The sequence below is a fragment of the Cryptomeria japonica genome, chromosome 10 (genome assembly GCF_030272615.1).
Source record: "Cryptomeria japonica chromosome 10, Sugi_1.0, whole genome shotgun sequence".
In the NCBI taxonomy this organism is placed as follows: domain Eukaryota; kingdom Viridiplantae; phylum Streptophyta; class Pinopsida; order Cupressales; family Cupressaceae; genus Cryptomeria; species Cryptomeria japonica.
In genome coordinates, this window is record NC_081414.1 from 732,571,538 (window position 1) to 732,588,733 (window position 17,196).

At 37.3% G+C, this 17,196-nt stretch overlaps 1 protein-coding gene across 1 annotated transcript; it reads left to right on the top strand.

Moving 5' to 3' along the window:
* Positions 1 to 9,132: 9,132 nt before the first annotated feature.
* LOC131859166 (replication protein A 70 kDa DNA-binding subunit A-like) lies at positions 9,133 to 10,786 on the top strand. Its single transcript, XM_059212727.1, has 3 exons — positions 9,133 to 9,189; positions 9,454 to 9,748; positions 9,900 to 10,786. Exons 1-3 carry the CDS (start codon positions 9,133 to 9,135, stop codon positions 10,784 to 10,786), a joined length of 1,239 nt encoding a protein of 412 aa, XP_059068710.1.
* The last annotated feature ends 6,410 nt before the right edge of the window (positions 10,787 to 17,196 follow it).

The window sequence follows — 17,196 nt, forward strand, 5'->3', positions numbered from 1 at the left end:
TCCCTTTGCATTTTGCCATAATATCAGCCATCAACCAGAAATTACTGTTCCTAATAATAGGGAAGCCATTTCCTCCACATCATATGTAAGTCCCGCCTCTCTTGCCAGTTCGAACACCCCTATACCCAAGCAAGAAAAGCTTAAGATGAAAGTAGCAGAGGAAGGTCCTGGAGAATACAACTTGAGTCAGCTCTTTTGTGTGAGACAAATGCCCACTTCTCCTAGAACACATGGTAAACCACAGCAGTTATTCCAGCAACCACTAATCACGCCAGCATGTGCCTTGACGCCTTTCGTCTTTGGAAAGAGTCAAGAGGAAGAGACACAAGATGAGGACCTAGCGGAATGGATCTATAAAGATCCCATCACCATTGATAAACTGCAAGTTACACTTCCTACAGAACAGTATGGCAAAGGCCTCCTCATTATGCAAAGAATGGGATATGATGGTCAGAGTGCTTTGGGATACTGCAAACAAGGACGACATGAACCTCTACTACCAGAATGTAAGTCCAAAGGTAATACAGGCCTAGGCTTTGAAAAAGAGATCCTTCCTAAACTCAGATTCAAAGGAAAACCCATCAAACCATTTTGCCCACCTACTGCAAAGAGGACACCTTTCATAATCAAAGCACCATCAAGCACTATCCCCACTGCCCCATCGAGGCTCACAACCCCACCGCAACCGTCATCAATATCATTCATCCCACCAAATGAACCAGTAATCCCATCAACAACACCATTTGTAGCAACAACTGTATCAGAACCCGCAGCAGCATCTATGGCACCAACCATTCCAGCAGAAGCCACTAAATCAACACTGCTGATACTTCCAGTAACAAATCCTTTAATCCCCATCACGGTTCCTACAGCACCGATCACTACAAAGATACATAAACCAATCACACCTATCGTGTTTAACTCCAAAGACATCCCAGTATGGTATAGCAATCGGATGCTGGAGAGTGATTCAGAGACTGACTCACATGAGTGGGAATTTGATTCTGTACAGCTTAACACTTCAAATGAGGAAGACACATCACCACCTCTGCCACGCAAAGACATCCCTGTTTACGGAGAAGCACAGATAAAGACCACTTGGGTACCTGAGCTAGAAATATCTTCCACAGACCCTACATCTCATCCTACGCCTGATTCTGACAGGGAGAGTACCATCAATGACCTTCACCACACTGTCTTAACCCTCACTGATACATCTCCCACACTTAACCTAATCGATGAAGTAATGCCCATTATCCACCCTGAACTCATCGAATGGAACCAACCAAATCCCCCATGTCTTGACCTCTTCCAAAACGATGAGGCTATCATTGACTTTTTGGAATTAAAGGATAATCTACCAAGCAGGGATCACAAAGCTGGATTCGCCATTGAACATAATAGCGCAACATACTTCGGGGCGGATGCCAAACCCTTCAGCTACAAAAACATAACAATAAAACATGGATCTTCCAATGAAAACCACACTGTGGTGCTGTTTGATTCGACAAAAGTAAAAAGAAAGAGCGTATCCAATGGTGAAAACCTCTCTGAGGCGCCTGAGGATGAAGGGTTTGACATTCTCCCTGCTAGTACACAATAGGAACGATCAACGATTCTCATCGAGGAAACCAATGAATATAATGTGGGGACTCCTGAAAATCCTCATATTATACATCTGGCATCTCTTCTCACTCCAAAGGAACAACCTAAATTTATAGAGTTATTCCAGCATTGTCAGATCAACTTTGCATGGTCATATGCAGACATGCTTGGGCTTGATCCGGATTTAGTTATGCATCACCTCACAGTAGCAGAAGGAGCCAAACCTGTCAAGCAAAAAATTCGTAAGATGCATCCCCAGATTGCAGTGCTAGTCAAAACAGAACTCAAGAAACTCCTGGATGTTGGTTTCATTAGACCAATTGATTATACAGAATGGATCTCCAATATTGTGCCAGTTGGCAAACCAAAAGGGGGCATCCGCATTTGTATTGACTTCAGAGATATGAATAAGGCATGTCCTAAGGATGATTTCCCCCTACCAAATATCGACATCATAGTGGATTTGACAGCAGGACATGCGATGATTTCACTCATGGATGGCTTTTCAGGATACAATCAAATAAAGATCGCATCAGAGGACCAACATAAGACAACCTTCACATGTCCATGGGGCACATACTGCTGGAATGTAATGTCTTTTGGTCTAAAGAATGCAGGAGTGACCTATCAAAGAGTGATGACCACCATCTTCCATGACATGATGCATACTATGATGGAAGATTATGTGGATGACTTACTAGCAAAATCACTCATTAGAGATGGGCATCTCCACATCTTAGATAAAATCTTTGATAGACTGAAACAATACCATGTTCGACTCAACCCAAAGAAATGTGTCTTTGGAGTGACCTCCGGGAAGCTTCTAGGATACATTGTCTCAAGCAAAGGCATTGAGGTCGTTCCAGCAAAGGTTAAGGCAATAATGGACATGCCACCTCCAAGGAATATCAATCAGCTAAGAACACTACAAGGACGGCTTCAATCCATCCGCAGATTCATTGCACAATTGGCTGATAAGTGTCACCCATTCACACACCTGCTACACAAGAACATCCGCTTTTAGTGGGATGACAAATGCCAACAAGCATTTCAGGTGCTTAAAGACTATCTCATGAATCCACCATTACTGATGCCACCAGATTCAAGTAGACCGTTGTTACTTTATATCTCAGCAACAAGTACAGCATTGGGTGTACTACTGGCACAACATAATGTAGAAGGCAAAGAGTGTGCTGTATACTACATCTCTCGCACACTGGTTGGCTATCAACTCAATTACACACCTATTGAGCGAGCTTGCCTAGCAGTAATCTTAGCAGCCACTAAACTGAGACACTATCTATTAACACACAAGGTACAACTCATCGCAAAGATTGATCCACTCAAGTACTTACTTAGCAAAGCAGCATTGACAGGCCGCTTGGCCAAATGGGTGATGATTCTAAGTGAATTTGACATTGAGTATGTGGACCGTAAAGCTATCAAAGGTCAAGTTATTGTAGATCAGTTGGCCGATGCACCACTCATAGGCGATCATCCTCTCATTTCCAATTTTCCAGATGAAGAGATATTCATGATCACAGAAGCACAACCATGGAAACTATATTTTGATGGTTCATACACTAGGCATGGCTCGGGGGCAGGCATTCTGTTTATCACACCTCAAGGTGATAGCATCCCGAAGTCTTACAGGCTCACATTTCCATGCACAAACAACATAGCAGAATATGAGGCTTTGATCACAGGACTCAGACTAGCTATACAATGGAAATTAAAAGAACTACAAGTATATGGCGACTCACAACTGGTCATTCGACAAGCAACAGATGAATATCAGACCAAGGATGATAAACTCATGCCATACAAGCAAATGGTGGACAATCTAAAGACATCATTTATTACTATCACCTTTGAGCAGATACCAAGAGATCAGAATCGAGCTGCTGATGCTATGGCTACTATCGCATCTCTACTAGATCTTCCGTAGAATTCAACACGCTACGAGTTCTTGGTAGAACAACTTTGGATTCCCGCTTATGATATCCCCGAATCCGAAATGATATGTCGCCTTGTCGGTTCTGAATCCCCATGGTATGGTGAGTTCTACACCTATCTCCGCGATCACACCCTTCCTCCCAACCAATCAAATAACCAACGAAAAACCTTCATTCGCCAAACTGCTCGATATACCATTATTGCCGAAACCCTATACCGACGTAGTCTTGATGGCACTCTCCTTCGATGTCTAGAACAAGATGAGATAACAAAGGCTTTGGAAGAGGTACATGAAGGAATTTGCGGGACTCATGCAAGCGGTCCATCACTAGCCAAAAAGATCATGCGAGCTGGATACTATTGGCCATCTATGGAAAAAGATTCTTACTACTTTGTCAAGAAGTGCAAGAAATGTCAAATTCATGGTGACCTGATACATGCACCAACCCAGGAACTGCAACCAATCACAACACCATGGCCTTTTTGTCAATGGGGCCTTGACCTTGTGGGTAAGATTCATCCATCTTCATCCAACGACCATAAATTTATTATTACCACCACTGAATATTTCACCAAGTGGATCAAAGCTGTTCCACTTACCCAAATCACCGGCAAGCAGATCGCCTCATTCATCCTCAATTACATCATCTATCGATATGGTGTACCCATGTCCATCATCACAGATAACAGTCTTCCTTTCAAAAATCAGGATGTCCATGAACTTTGTGAGAAATTTCATATCCAACACCGCTTTTCCACTCCCTATTACCCACAAGGCAATGGTCAGGCTGAAGCATCCAATAAAAACATATTGAGGATCCTAAAGAAGACAGTCAATGATGTTGGCCGTGATTGGCATGTTCAATTGAATCCAGCGCTATGGGCATATCGAACTAGCATTCGAACCCCTACAAGTGCAACTCCTTATTCATTGGTCTATGGTGCAGAAGCTATCTTGCCTATTGAGGTTGAGATACGATCATTACGGGTTTCCTTGCACAATCTCATCGATGACGAAGCCTACAGAGTATCCCGTCTTCAGGACTTAGAGTTACTAGATGAGAAGTGACAAGCTGCATACAATCACCTCAAAGCCTATCAGCAGCGCATGAGTAGAAGCTACAATCACCGAGTTAGATCTTGTACATTTGAGGTAGGTGATCTTGTTCTTCGAGAAAATCCTCGCAACCAACCAAACAGAGAACATCAAGGCAAGTTTGAATCAAACTGGTTGGGCCCATATGTTGTCACTGCTGTATTCGGGTCTGGGGCATATCAGTTGGCTACATCAGATGGAGAACCGCTCGCAGATCCAATCAATAGCATGCACCTCAAACGGTTTTATACCTAAGGTATACAGAGCATCAGGCTCCCCTACATATCAGAAAATATCAAAAACATTCAGAAAATGTCCTAAAGAAAATACCAAAACATTCAAAAAAAGTAAAGAAAAATCATGCATCCAAACGGTGAACAACCACTCCGGTGGCACCTTGGGTAAGTGCGATGGTGAAAACTTGGCAAACAGGCGCCACTCGTAAGGGCTATGGCTCCATTATCTTTTCAGACTTGTTGCGATCACATTTACTTCATACATACATCCATCCATCCAAAGCCATGGCTTGTTATTCATCTGTCATTAAGAAAGTACTCCACGCGTCTAGCATCCCACCTTTTCATAGTCAGGTCTAAAAACTGGGGGCAATACCCTTAACCTATTGATGGAAGTGGATTCTACATTGTCTTATGTGTCATTACGCTCTTCATTCAGGTAATCATCAAAAATATCAAAAACATTAAAAAATGTCTCAACAAAATCCAAAAACATTCAAAAATGTTTCACAAAATCCAAAAACATAGGAAAAACCATCAAAAATCACCCAAAAACATGGCAACACCTTGTACATATTCATTCGAGCAGATGCAAAACAAACATTGCGACATACTTAACAAAATGACCATTTATCAATCAAACCAAACAACATCAACACTCAAAATTGTCTTCAACAAGGATGCATCCTTCCTTACAAAAACAAAGACAAGATGACATTTTCTTTGACAAGAAAATTCTGTTTACACTATCAAATACTTGGTTGATTTATGGTCTAGTAATTTATATTAGGATATTTCAGCATTGTTTTGTATCGTTTGCGCATTACTTCCGATGAAGTTCTGGGGCATGTACTAATGGTGTCTACGTGGGAAGTTCACTAAGCTACGTGATCTTATGCAAAATGCAGTCATAGATCACTACGGCTTGCTGACTACAGTGTATACCTCGACCATATGAGCATGAACCATTACCAAGGATCCATATTCTTTATTCTTTATGTATATACTGTTTGTTTGCAGGTACAATTCTCTTTCTTTGGTTCCTCCTACCTCATCCAAACTGGATAAAGGTTTTATCTCTTATTACGGTATGCACTTGTCTCAGGATATGATCAACCTAAGATCAAGGAGGACGATCCAAGTCATGCATGAAAGAAGATAATCCTTGTCTGTTCTGCAAGCAATACTCTGGTCAACTTGATCCATTATATCAAGTTGCTTGTATTAACTTGCTATATCAAAATCCATGTAAGAAATACTCTGGTCATCTTGAATCTTTATGTCAAGTTGCTTGTATTTTCTTACAACATTTTAAAGCTCAATGATGAAAAATAAAGCACCATGGATCGTCATTCCATCTCATCTGTATATATTGCATTTCATTGCATTCCACCCATCCCTACATTCATAATAGTTGCATATCATGCATACATAGTCATAATAATGCATACTCTATTTTACTCATCTTCTTCCATAGGACTCGGTCCTAGTCCTCCATATCTTCTATCTAACATCAAATCCCCCCTCACCCTCCCTATCTCGATTATCAACATCATCCTAATCCCTTCATCGCTTCCCATCCTCACTCATCCACAAAATTAAGCTAGTTACTTTGTCTACACAGATACATCGACTCCCACACACCTAGACTATCAACAGATACTCTGATCAAGTATCTTCGGGTCTCAACAGGTAATCGATTATGGCAGACCTAGACTACAACAGGCATTTATCATAATGACCTAGTCTCAACGGGGCTGCCATGATTCCCCACAACCATCCATCACACACACATACATATCAATTGATCAACCAATCAAACACAATCCAACGGACAATTACATCAATTGTCTACGTCTTAACGAGTGTTTTGCTTCATATACCTTGACTTCATCGAGCAATTACATCAATTGTGTAAGTCACATCAGGTCACTTTGATTCACTTACTCAGACTTTATCATGTCCAAGCGACCAACTGACATCAACTGTCACGCTTTGACTTGACCGAGGCAATTAAACCGATTGCACCAGATTGTCCAACCAATTTTGATCAATTGTATAGCATCAATCCAAACCCCACACTACATCTGCTATGTATCTCTTGCATGACCTCAGGGTACTCGCTGGCTTGTTGTTTCTTCATATTCACTCCATTTTCTCCCATTCTTTCATCATTAGTTCTAATTTCTTCTATTCTACCTCCCCTCCACTTTTCATTCTTTTTTGAGAGATCGCCCGATTTTTCAAAAAAATTCGGCCCATCTCTCGAGGGGGCATACCACCCATTAAATTTACATTTTATGGGGCATTTCTTCACACCTATTTTTCTTTCTTTGAAATGACGCGATAAAACCGCACCGTCTCAAAAAGGGGCAAATGTAGTCACATAAATCTGTCCACTTAATTAAATGAATACTTAGTATTTATTTGATTATTTAACCATCAATTAATAATTAATTAAATTAATATTTAATTAATTCATCTTAACCCTCTTCTCTTATTAATTAAATAAATTATTCAATTTATTTGATTTAATTCACTTAACCAAATTCAGACCATTAATTAAATAAATAAATCATATTTATTTAATTAAATATTCTCTCACATTTAAATAAATTAATATTTATTTAAATCCCCCAAAATCCCACCTCTCACATTTAAATAAATTAACATTTATTTAAATCACCTTTATCCTCTACCCACTTGCATTTTCCTACAAAAGCAAGTTGCACAATTATTTTAAATAAATAACTTATTTAAATCACCTTTATCCTCCACCCACTTGTATTTTCCTACAAAAGCAAGTTGCACAACTATTTTAAATAAATTATTTATTTAAAAGCCTATTTATCCTCACCCACTTGAAACCTTTAATGGTTTCCCTTAAAGTCTTCAAACTTGATGGCTTCCTTCTATAGTCTTCTTAAGCCTTTAATGGTTTCCCTTAAAGTGTTCTTAAGACTTTAATGGTTTTCCTTAAAGTCTTCAAGCCTTTAATGGTTTCCCTCAAAGTCTTCAAGCATTTTAATGCTTTATCTTCATTTTTCTCATTTAAATAAATTAATATTTATTTGAATATTTATCCAAATGCAAATTACACCATTTAATTGAAATAAATGATTTTATTTTAATTGAAAATACCAAAATTTCTCCCACTTGCATTTTCCTACAAAATCCACTTGCATGCCTAAACCCCTTCTAGAATTTTCTAATCACTTCTAAATAACCTAACCCCTTCTCTAAACTTTGTCACATTCCTAAGCAAAAGGGAAGTCACTTCTCAAACCCTCAAAGTCTTTGATAACCATTAAAGGCTTTCAACCTTCAACCACTAAATGGCTCAAAGTCTTTGATAACCATTGAAGGTTTTCAACCTTCAACCACTTAATCTCCAAAGTCTCCAATAACCATTAATGGTAACCTCAAACCCTTCCACATGGTTAAAACATTTGTTTTGACTCAACCTCTACCCAACCCAAAGGTCTCATCAGGCCATTAATGCTTTGACCATGATTATCTCTTAAAACATTTGCACAAAGGTTTATCCTTAGATTAACTCTTAATCCAGTGGGTAATCTTAATTTGGACTTGACCCTTAGCCTCTAGATAACCATGAGGTCTTCTCAGGCCTTTAATGCCTCCAACCTCTTCTCTCAACCCAATCCTATGTTGACACTTGTCACCATTTTATTGGTGCCAATTGTGCACATGGATCCCCAACTTTCAAACTTGGCCCTTGATTAAACCATTCAATCTTAACCCTTCATTTCCCCATTTCTTCTATAAATAGAACCCTTCTCCTTAAGCAAAAGGAAGCATTTAGAGTATTGTTGTTATACTGGCATTAGCATAGAGCTTTTTCATAGCATCACTATCTACACTTGCATAGTATTTGCTTATCATATTCAACCATCTTGAATCTCCATATGGCATCCATGGCTAGTGCTAAAAGCTGAGAGCTACACTCATTTGGGACTTGGAGAGAAGAGGAACAAGGGAGGAACAACTATGAACATCTTGATTAGCTATTTTATTCTATGTTTATATGCTTTCTATTTCATGCTTAATATCTCTCTTGATATGCCTGTTTAGGATAATCTTTTGTTGCTAACACTAACGTTTGTTTCTTGTGCTCTTGTGTGTGTTGCCATCAAACAGATTTTCTACTCCTTTTTGCAGAGCATCACAATTCATCATGCTTATAATTTACTTTGAATTCTCAAAAGGTATATATGCACAATGGCATCTTCAGCAACCACCTCTGAATCGACAGACCACTCCACCATTGATAATTTGGTAAGCTAAATTATCAAAGCTTTTCAAAATGCAAAGCTTTTATGCTCTTTTTTGGGACAATTCATCTCTCTTTTCCATACCATCCTTTTCATTACTACGTGCATCCTTTTTTCATAGAATACTGCAAAAGTAAGTGCATACTCTATAGATAACATAGCTTGATTCCATACTTTACTGACACAAGCTTTACATTAACAAGTAACGAAATATATAAGTTGTTTGCCATTAAAATTAAATCCTCTATATTCATATTATTTTTTGTAGGCAAAAACCCAAGAGTATGTCCCTGCCCCTTTTGTAATTCAATCTATCAATGCTGGGGATGACCTTCCTTCAGCATTGCTACAAGTTTTGTCATTTCAGAAAATGCAAAACAACACAGATGATACTAACAGACATAAATTAGTGTTATCTGATGGCACATACATGCAGTTGGCAATCTTGCCTTCTAAATATGCTACTTTGATAGATTCAGATATTGTAAAAATGGGCACGATAGTCCAGTTATCGAGTTATACATGCCGATACATATGGAACACAAGGCAGGAAATCAACTATGGTTATTAAATACAATATATTTCATCTTTTTAAAATTTTGTTTATGTATAATCAGCAGTAATTTAAAAAGAAGTCTTCTTGTTTTCATAGGACTATTGTAATACTTAGTCTGGAAGTGAAACAAAGTGATTGTTCGTTCTTTGGTAAACCAGTATACCTGTTCAAAGAACAAGAACCAGAAATGATGTATGAGGATAGACCGTCAACATCTAAACGATCTCTTCAGTTTGCCACTAAATTGTCATCCCCACAAACAACAACTTCTGAAAATATAAGTCCTATCAAAACTTTGAATCCATACCAAAATAAATGGACAATCAAAGGGAGAGTTACTCATAAACGGCCTATTAAGGCATATAGCACAACCACAAAAAATGGCCATGTCTTTAGCTTTGATATTGTTGATTGTGAAGGTTCTGAAATTAGAATTACATGTTTTGATGAGATAGCTAAGTTACACTCTAACTGTGTGGACATAGATTCACATTATCTTATTTCAACGGGATCTATTAAGGAGGAAAATGCAAGGTACAACAAACTAAACAGTCATTTAAAAATCACCTTGTCTGATGCATCCATACTAAAACGCTGCACCAATGAAGAACAAGCAGATCAACAAGGTCCTCCTTTCACGCACATTAATGAATTGTTTTATCTAACAAATAACACGTTGGTTGACATAATTGGCCTTGCTCTATATGTTGGAGATATCATTCCAATACACATAAAAGATGGCAGCCAAACACACAAACGTGTTGTGAAAATTAGTGATCTATCTAATTCAACAATTGACATCAACCTATGGGGTCCAACGACAGTACAAAATGGCTTAGAATTGAAAAATATGTTGACCAATGATAGTGTCGTTATCCTTGCTTTACGTAATGCTCGTGTTGGCTATTTCAATGGGAAGCTTATAAACATAACAGCTGCAAGCACATTACATATCAACCCAACTTTTCCAGAAGCAGAGCATCTAACGTTAAAAGGAAAGGACCCTTTGCTTGTTGTACCCTTTTTGCAGAAACTATCCACATAGATGGTAAATATATTAGAATGACTATTTCTTCAATCCGTGAGTGGATGAGCATCAAACTAGAAACAATTTAGACAACTTTGCTAGTTGTTCTGCGCTTTGTAAACATAACTGACCAAAATTTCTACTACGCCACCTGGCCACTAATAGTCAATGGAAGGCCTTGCAAAAAAAATGTACACAACAAGTTGATGATTCTTGGTTCTACTCTAGATGTCAAATGACTATGCAAGACTGTAATTATAGTCACCTCTTGCCACTAAAGTTACAAGATGCCACAGGTACTCTATGGGCCACTGCATTTGATGAGGGTAGCATTCAGTTGGTACAGAAAACTGCAAAACAGCTTTGTGCACTACAAAATGATGTAACAACAACAGACACAACTTCCTCAGTGATTAAGAGACAACTATCACATCACTATTCATTCACACTGCTGGTTTCCACAGAGACATATAATTCAGAAACAAAGATGAAAGTGACAGTCAATAAAGTTGCTCCTGTTGACTTCAAAGCTGAGTGTGATGCACTGCTTGCAGAAATTGGCCGCCTAAGTACATAGGCTTAGAATTATAATGCATCTTTTTGAATTATTAAACTTTCAGTTTATATTACAATTATACCATTAGCTAATTTACATATTTAATAATTTTAGATATACAAACAATTACGTTTTACGAACACAACGCTGCTTCTATAAATATCTATATGTACATTTCTTACATCTAGCTCTTATCTCTTTGAAAGTTTTCCCTCCCGACATAAGTTATTTGCACTCATACTCATTACTTTTAAATGTGCTAGACTCTATCATGTTTCCACAAAATTTATACATATATGCATGTATATCATTTTTTTCCTAGTCTAATATCTATTTATATAACTATACAACACCACAATTATTCATACTTATAGAATTCCACAAATATACAACTATAGTTATATATATACATAACTATATATAAGTATTCATAGTTATAGTCTTTTTTGATATACGCATATGTAGTTATATATGTGCATATGTTCATATACAAAACTTTGGATTTTTAAATGATATGTATATAACATCTGTATATGTATGGATACATTTGTATGTATCAAAAATTACTATATATATTCATAGTCTTAGTTTTTTTTATATATACATGTGTAGTTATATATGTGCATATGTTTAGATGCAACACTTCAAATATTGAATTCATATGTATATATACATATATACATACATGTATATTTATCAGAAATTACTATAACTATGAATATCTATTTTACAATAGTACTTTTGAAAAACCAAATTGCTAACAACAACAACTCAACGCAGAACAACGCTACTATATAAATATGTGTACATATAAGTTGATTGTATGAGAGCAACAAAGCAACAAAACAGATCACTAGACATAGAAATAAACACAACAAAAGTACTTTACATACAGAACAAATCCTCTAAAATCACATTACCATAGATGCAGCAATTTTCAAATCTCATACATTCTTGATACATAATTCAGAGTTAACTACCTTCAATCATGAAAATTCTGACATCCCTGTGCTCTCTTTCAAATATTAGATATCTATCCAGCCTTTCCCTCAAGAAATTGATGCAATCAAATTGAAGAGAAGCCAGACCAATAAAAACTACTATGCAAAAAACAGAGTCGATATCTCCAAGAAACGACAACTGAAACGTTATGCACTACAAAGACCTTGCAATAACTCAGGAAAGTTATTAGAAACAAAGAAGAATGATCTTGAGCAAATTAATCTCAATCGAATATATTCTACTGCTCCTGAACTTGCTGTCAAAAGTGCTTCATTTCAAAATACATTGTGTAATTTCCGCAAAAAGACTGATATGTTGGAGGTCACACACCCATGTTCTGTTTGCAAAGAAATGTATGTGGGCATGACTATTAAAAAAGTCAATCATGTACTTATGTGAATGAGATGTTCTGGTGAAAAAGGCCTGCACCGCTTCTCATTATCAAACAATATGGACCCAGGTGAGCAACCTTCTATTTTAAAGTGTCTCTCACGAGTAGAAGAAATGCTCATATCAATGATTGCTCCTGTTTTACAAGTAACACATGCAAGGGGAGGGCAATACAAATATTCTGGTCATACAATAAACTTCCCACAAGATATTTCTAGAATTGCAATAACATTACCTCACCATATTAAGCAATTAGAAATTATAATTATACGGAGAACCAATTTGCAAGGATTAACTTATGACTGTTACATGAATAGATTTCACGTCATGAATGCATTGACTTACAAAATCAAACATGATCAATACTACAAGGATGTAGTCATTGATCCAGATGCAGTGCATCTATTGCCAGAGCAAACTACTGACATCACAGACCTACTACATTCAATCCATTCTGTAGAAGAAGATCTTGTTCAAGATACTTCCACTCTGGTGAATATTAACAATGAAGACCAAATCGGGAGAATAGTTCCTCATTTATTCCACAACTACCATCATCAATACCAGAACTTGATGCAATCAAAAGCATCCAACATCTAGATAACAACAACAACAACGTTGTTCCTTGGATACAAATTAGTTCATCACCTATCAATGAGTACAATACCGAGGGTCTCCTTTCCATGGCATTCCCAACACTATTCCCTTCTGGAATAGCTTTACCACTACAACAAAGAACAAGGCAAGTACATTTACATGAATATGCTTTGCACCTGATCAAATATTCTGATCAAATATTTGGGCAATGTGTTCGCTTTAGATATTATATCTACAATCTTATGATGAGACATCGATCCCAACAATCAGCCACTGTCTTCATTAAGACTAATCTACAAGATAGTTTTCCATACAATCTCCATGGTCTAAAAGAACACTTACCAAATTATATCATGCGATATGCAACCTCATTGCGTGGTACATGAGCATTTTGGAGCAAGTCCCGACGTGACCTTACATCAATGATAGAACAATTAGGTGCACCTACACTATTCTTCACCTTAAGTTCAGCCGATACAAAATGGCTAGACTTGCATAAGTTATTGCCCAAAACAAAGTCACTTGCTATTCCCAACACCAGAAGACAATTTACTGAAAGTTTGGTCAATAATCCCCACATTACAGCTTTATACTTACACTTAAGATTTCAAATCTTTCGTGATGAAGTTATTGTCAAAGAACTGAAAAGCATTGACCACTGGTACAGATATGAATGGCAACACTGAGGATCTGCACATATACATGGATTAATTTGGTTGGAAGGAGCACCAAATGTTGATAACCTTGACTGGTCAAATCATGCAAGTATCCAATCAGTTAAACACTTCTTTAACTAGTACATCACAACCTGGAACCCACGTCCTGAAGATGCTCGCTTGAACAGGCAATATATGCTTGCATTTTCATATCCATGTCTTGCAGATACAGACATCATATCCAAGTCAGATCCTTGCACTAATTATACTGAGTTACTGAATGTTGTTCAATGACATACAAAGTGTTCAGAGTATACCTGCTTGAGGAAAAAAAACTCAACCCTTCAATGCCACTACAAAGCCCCTTGGGCTGAATAACCTGAATCCTCATTGATGTTAGACCACAACAACAATGCTTCATACAAACTATTGAGGAATGATGATCATCTCAATGTACAGAATCCAACAATGCTCGCCATATGGAGGGCTAATGTTGACTGTCAGCCTGTCTGCTCCAAAAAAACAGTTCTACAATATATCTCGAAGTATGCATCCAAAACTGAATAAAAGTAAGAAAGTTATATTGATATCTTGAAACGTATAGTTGAATCAACAAATTCAGATGATACAATTCTCTTAGCATACCAAAAGCTCCTCATGGGAATTGTTGCTAATAGGGACATTAGCGCACAAGAAACTTGTCACATGTTGCTTAAACTCCCATTGATATCTTGCACACGTCAATTTGTAACACTCAATGTCGGTAAAAAAATCTTTCAACGCATAGCTAATTGTGATGAAGAATCTCAAACCTCAATATCCTACATCTCAAACTACATGAAACGACCATTAGAATTAGCAAACCTCACTCTGCTTCATTCAGCCCAGCTATATACATACTTTGACCAACGTAAATCATGTAAATGGATGAAAAGAAAGGTACTCGCAATTGTAAATGTCTACCCGCAACACAAATATTTACCTTTAGAAGACGACATCAGTTTTGAAAGTTTCTGTTGGAGTGAATTGCTTCTTTACAAACTGTAGACACCTAAAATTGTCATGTCTAATTAAATAAATATTTTCTTTATTTAATTACTTAAGCCTAATTCTTCTATTAATTGAATAAATCTTTATTTATTTAATTAATTCATTTATCCTCTTATAGCCTTATTTCTCATTTAAATAAATATATTTATTTATTTAAATTATCCTTTTCCTAAATTAAATAAATAATTTGATCCCACTCCCTCTATTAATTAAATAAATCTTTATTTATTTAATTAATTCATTAACCTTTTCTATCTATGACACATGTCATTCATCTCTCAATTCCTACACTACCTACCCTCTCATTATTTTTTTATTTTCTCTACCTACCCTCTAATCATAGCCGACCATTTATCTTTTACACCTCTTAATCTTATCCCTCCATTTCGTATAGTGTCTTCTATATAAGGAGATGCTTCCTTCATTATCAACCCTAATCAATTGACTATCCAACTACGCTTTCAAACTTTCATATGCGATCAAATCTACTTGCAACCACATTTCCGTTCTTTGTTGAGCTCTTGTGCACACATAAAATCTGAGTGCAAATATATCAAGCAAGATCAATGGAGATAGGAAGAATGGAGATCCAAACCCTATTGGACATGTGATGGTATAATCTTTGTGATTTCATTTGATTTGCATTGTCTTAGGTAATCTTCATATGTTATGGTGGATCTTTGTTGTTGTTAGGCTAGGGTTTGGTGGTTGAACCTATTTCGTATTTCAATATTGTTATTTTCCATTTTCACCGTATACATTTTGGCACACCCGGTGGGACTCTTGTCCCGTTTGCATTTAACATCTTTTGTTGCAGATTTTATGTTTTTGAAGTTGCAAATCTGACATTTCCGACAACATTTTTGATATTTTCGTGTCTGCGTACTTTCAGATCGCGTTTTTTATTTTCTGCCATGTTTGTGACACTTGGAATCGCGTCTGTGCCTTCGACAATATTTTATTTTGGTAGATTTTTGGGGACGCGTCTGTGTTCCCTAGTCGCGTCTGTGAGGTTTTCAGACGCCTCTGTGTTCAGGACCGCGTCTGTGTCAAATGTATCCGCGTTTGTGAATTTATATAGTGTTTGTGTTTCTGATACCCGCGTTTGTGTGCAGTGATTGCATTTTGGTCTCTTTGATTTGGTTTTTCGTCATTCGGATTTTAGATCTAGTTTATTTTGAGCTAATATCTTTAGATCTAGCTAACGATATTGGTGCAGCTTGTTTTGAAAGTAAAATTGTTTTTGTTGAAGCCCCCTATTTCACAAAGTCTTTTGGATCTAAAATTTACCTAACTTGTGTGCTTGCAGGAAGGGGTGATCATTTGAAACAATCCAAACTACTAATAGATCTTTGTTGCAAGACCTTGGCAAGGGTTTTTGATTTTTTATTGTGTGCCTTGTTTTCATAGATTAAAAAACACTTCAATCGGTGCACTAAAATTGAACCATTGTCTTTTGTGTCTTGAACAATAGGCTCTTTTTGTTTAATTTTTAGAGGGCTTGTCTTCCCGTGTGGTCATTAGGACTACTAGTGAGGAGAGAATGACCCAAGTGGTAGCGAGGAAAACCCACCTCTTTCGAACCACTATAAACAATTGTATCCATGGTGAAAACTATGGATAACATGTACTAATTAGTTCATACAGACACCATGTCTCCCCATAAACCCGTTTGATCAAATTTATTTGATCATTTGTAGGGCGTAACCCCTACTGGCTGGGAGCCTTCTGTATTTACAAAGCTGAAAGTGTCGCATGTATGGCCACACAAGCGGATGCCCTTACTAGCACCTTTTTGTTTTAGAAGCCAAAATCCTTCTAGTTGTTGGGGCAGGAGGTTGGACCTTTGGAGTGGCCCACACACATACGGTTCTTAGTAGAGATACAAAGTTCACCACGGGGAGTTTTCGTGGGGACTGATGCTTGGCTGCCCCAAGAAGTGAGTGTTGAGGGTGGAGCCAGTGGGGTCAAGCATCTAAGTAACCACTCTAAATAGCGTAGCCTCGTGTGGGAATCAACAACTATTGTCCTGGCCAACCATAAGAATTGTGCTTGTCTTCTTTTGAACAATCAAACATTCAAGACCAAACATCAAAACATTGTGTCTTTTGTGTCTTCAAGTGTATGCAAAACAATTTTACATCAAACAACACACTTTTCTTAGAGTCATTTTGAGT

Bases quoted from the DNA above. Each gene is read 5' to 3' on its own strand.
- LOC131859166 (XM_059212727.1), top strand. From the start codon at position 9,133: ATGGCATCTTCAGCAACCACCTCTGAATCGACAGACCACTCCACCATT. The intron at 9,190-9,453 runs GTAAGCTAAATT...TATTTTTTGTAG, and splicing joins ACTCCACCATTGATAATTTG to GCAAAAACCCAAGAGTATGT. The intron at 9,749-9,899 runs GTTATTAAATAC...TTGGTAAACCAG, and splicing joins AAGGCAGGAAATCAACTATG to TATACCTGTTCAAAGAACAA.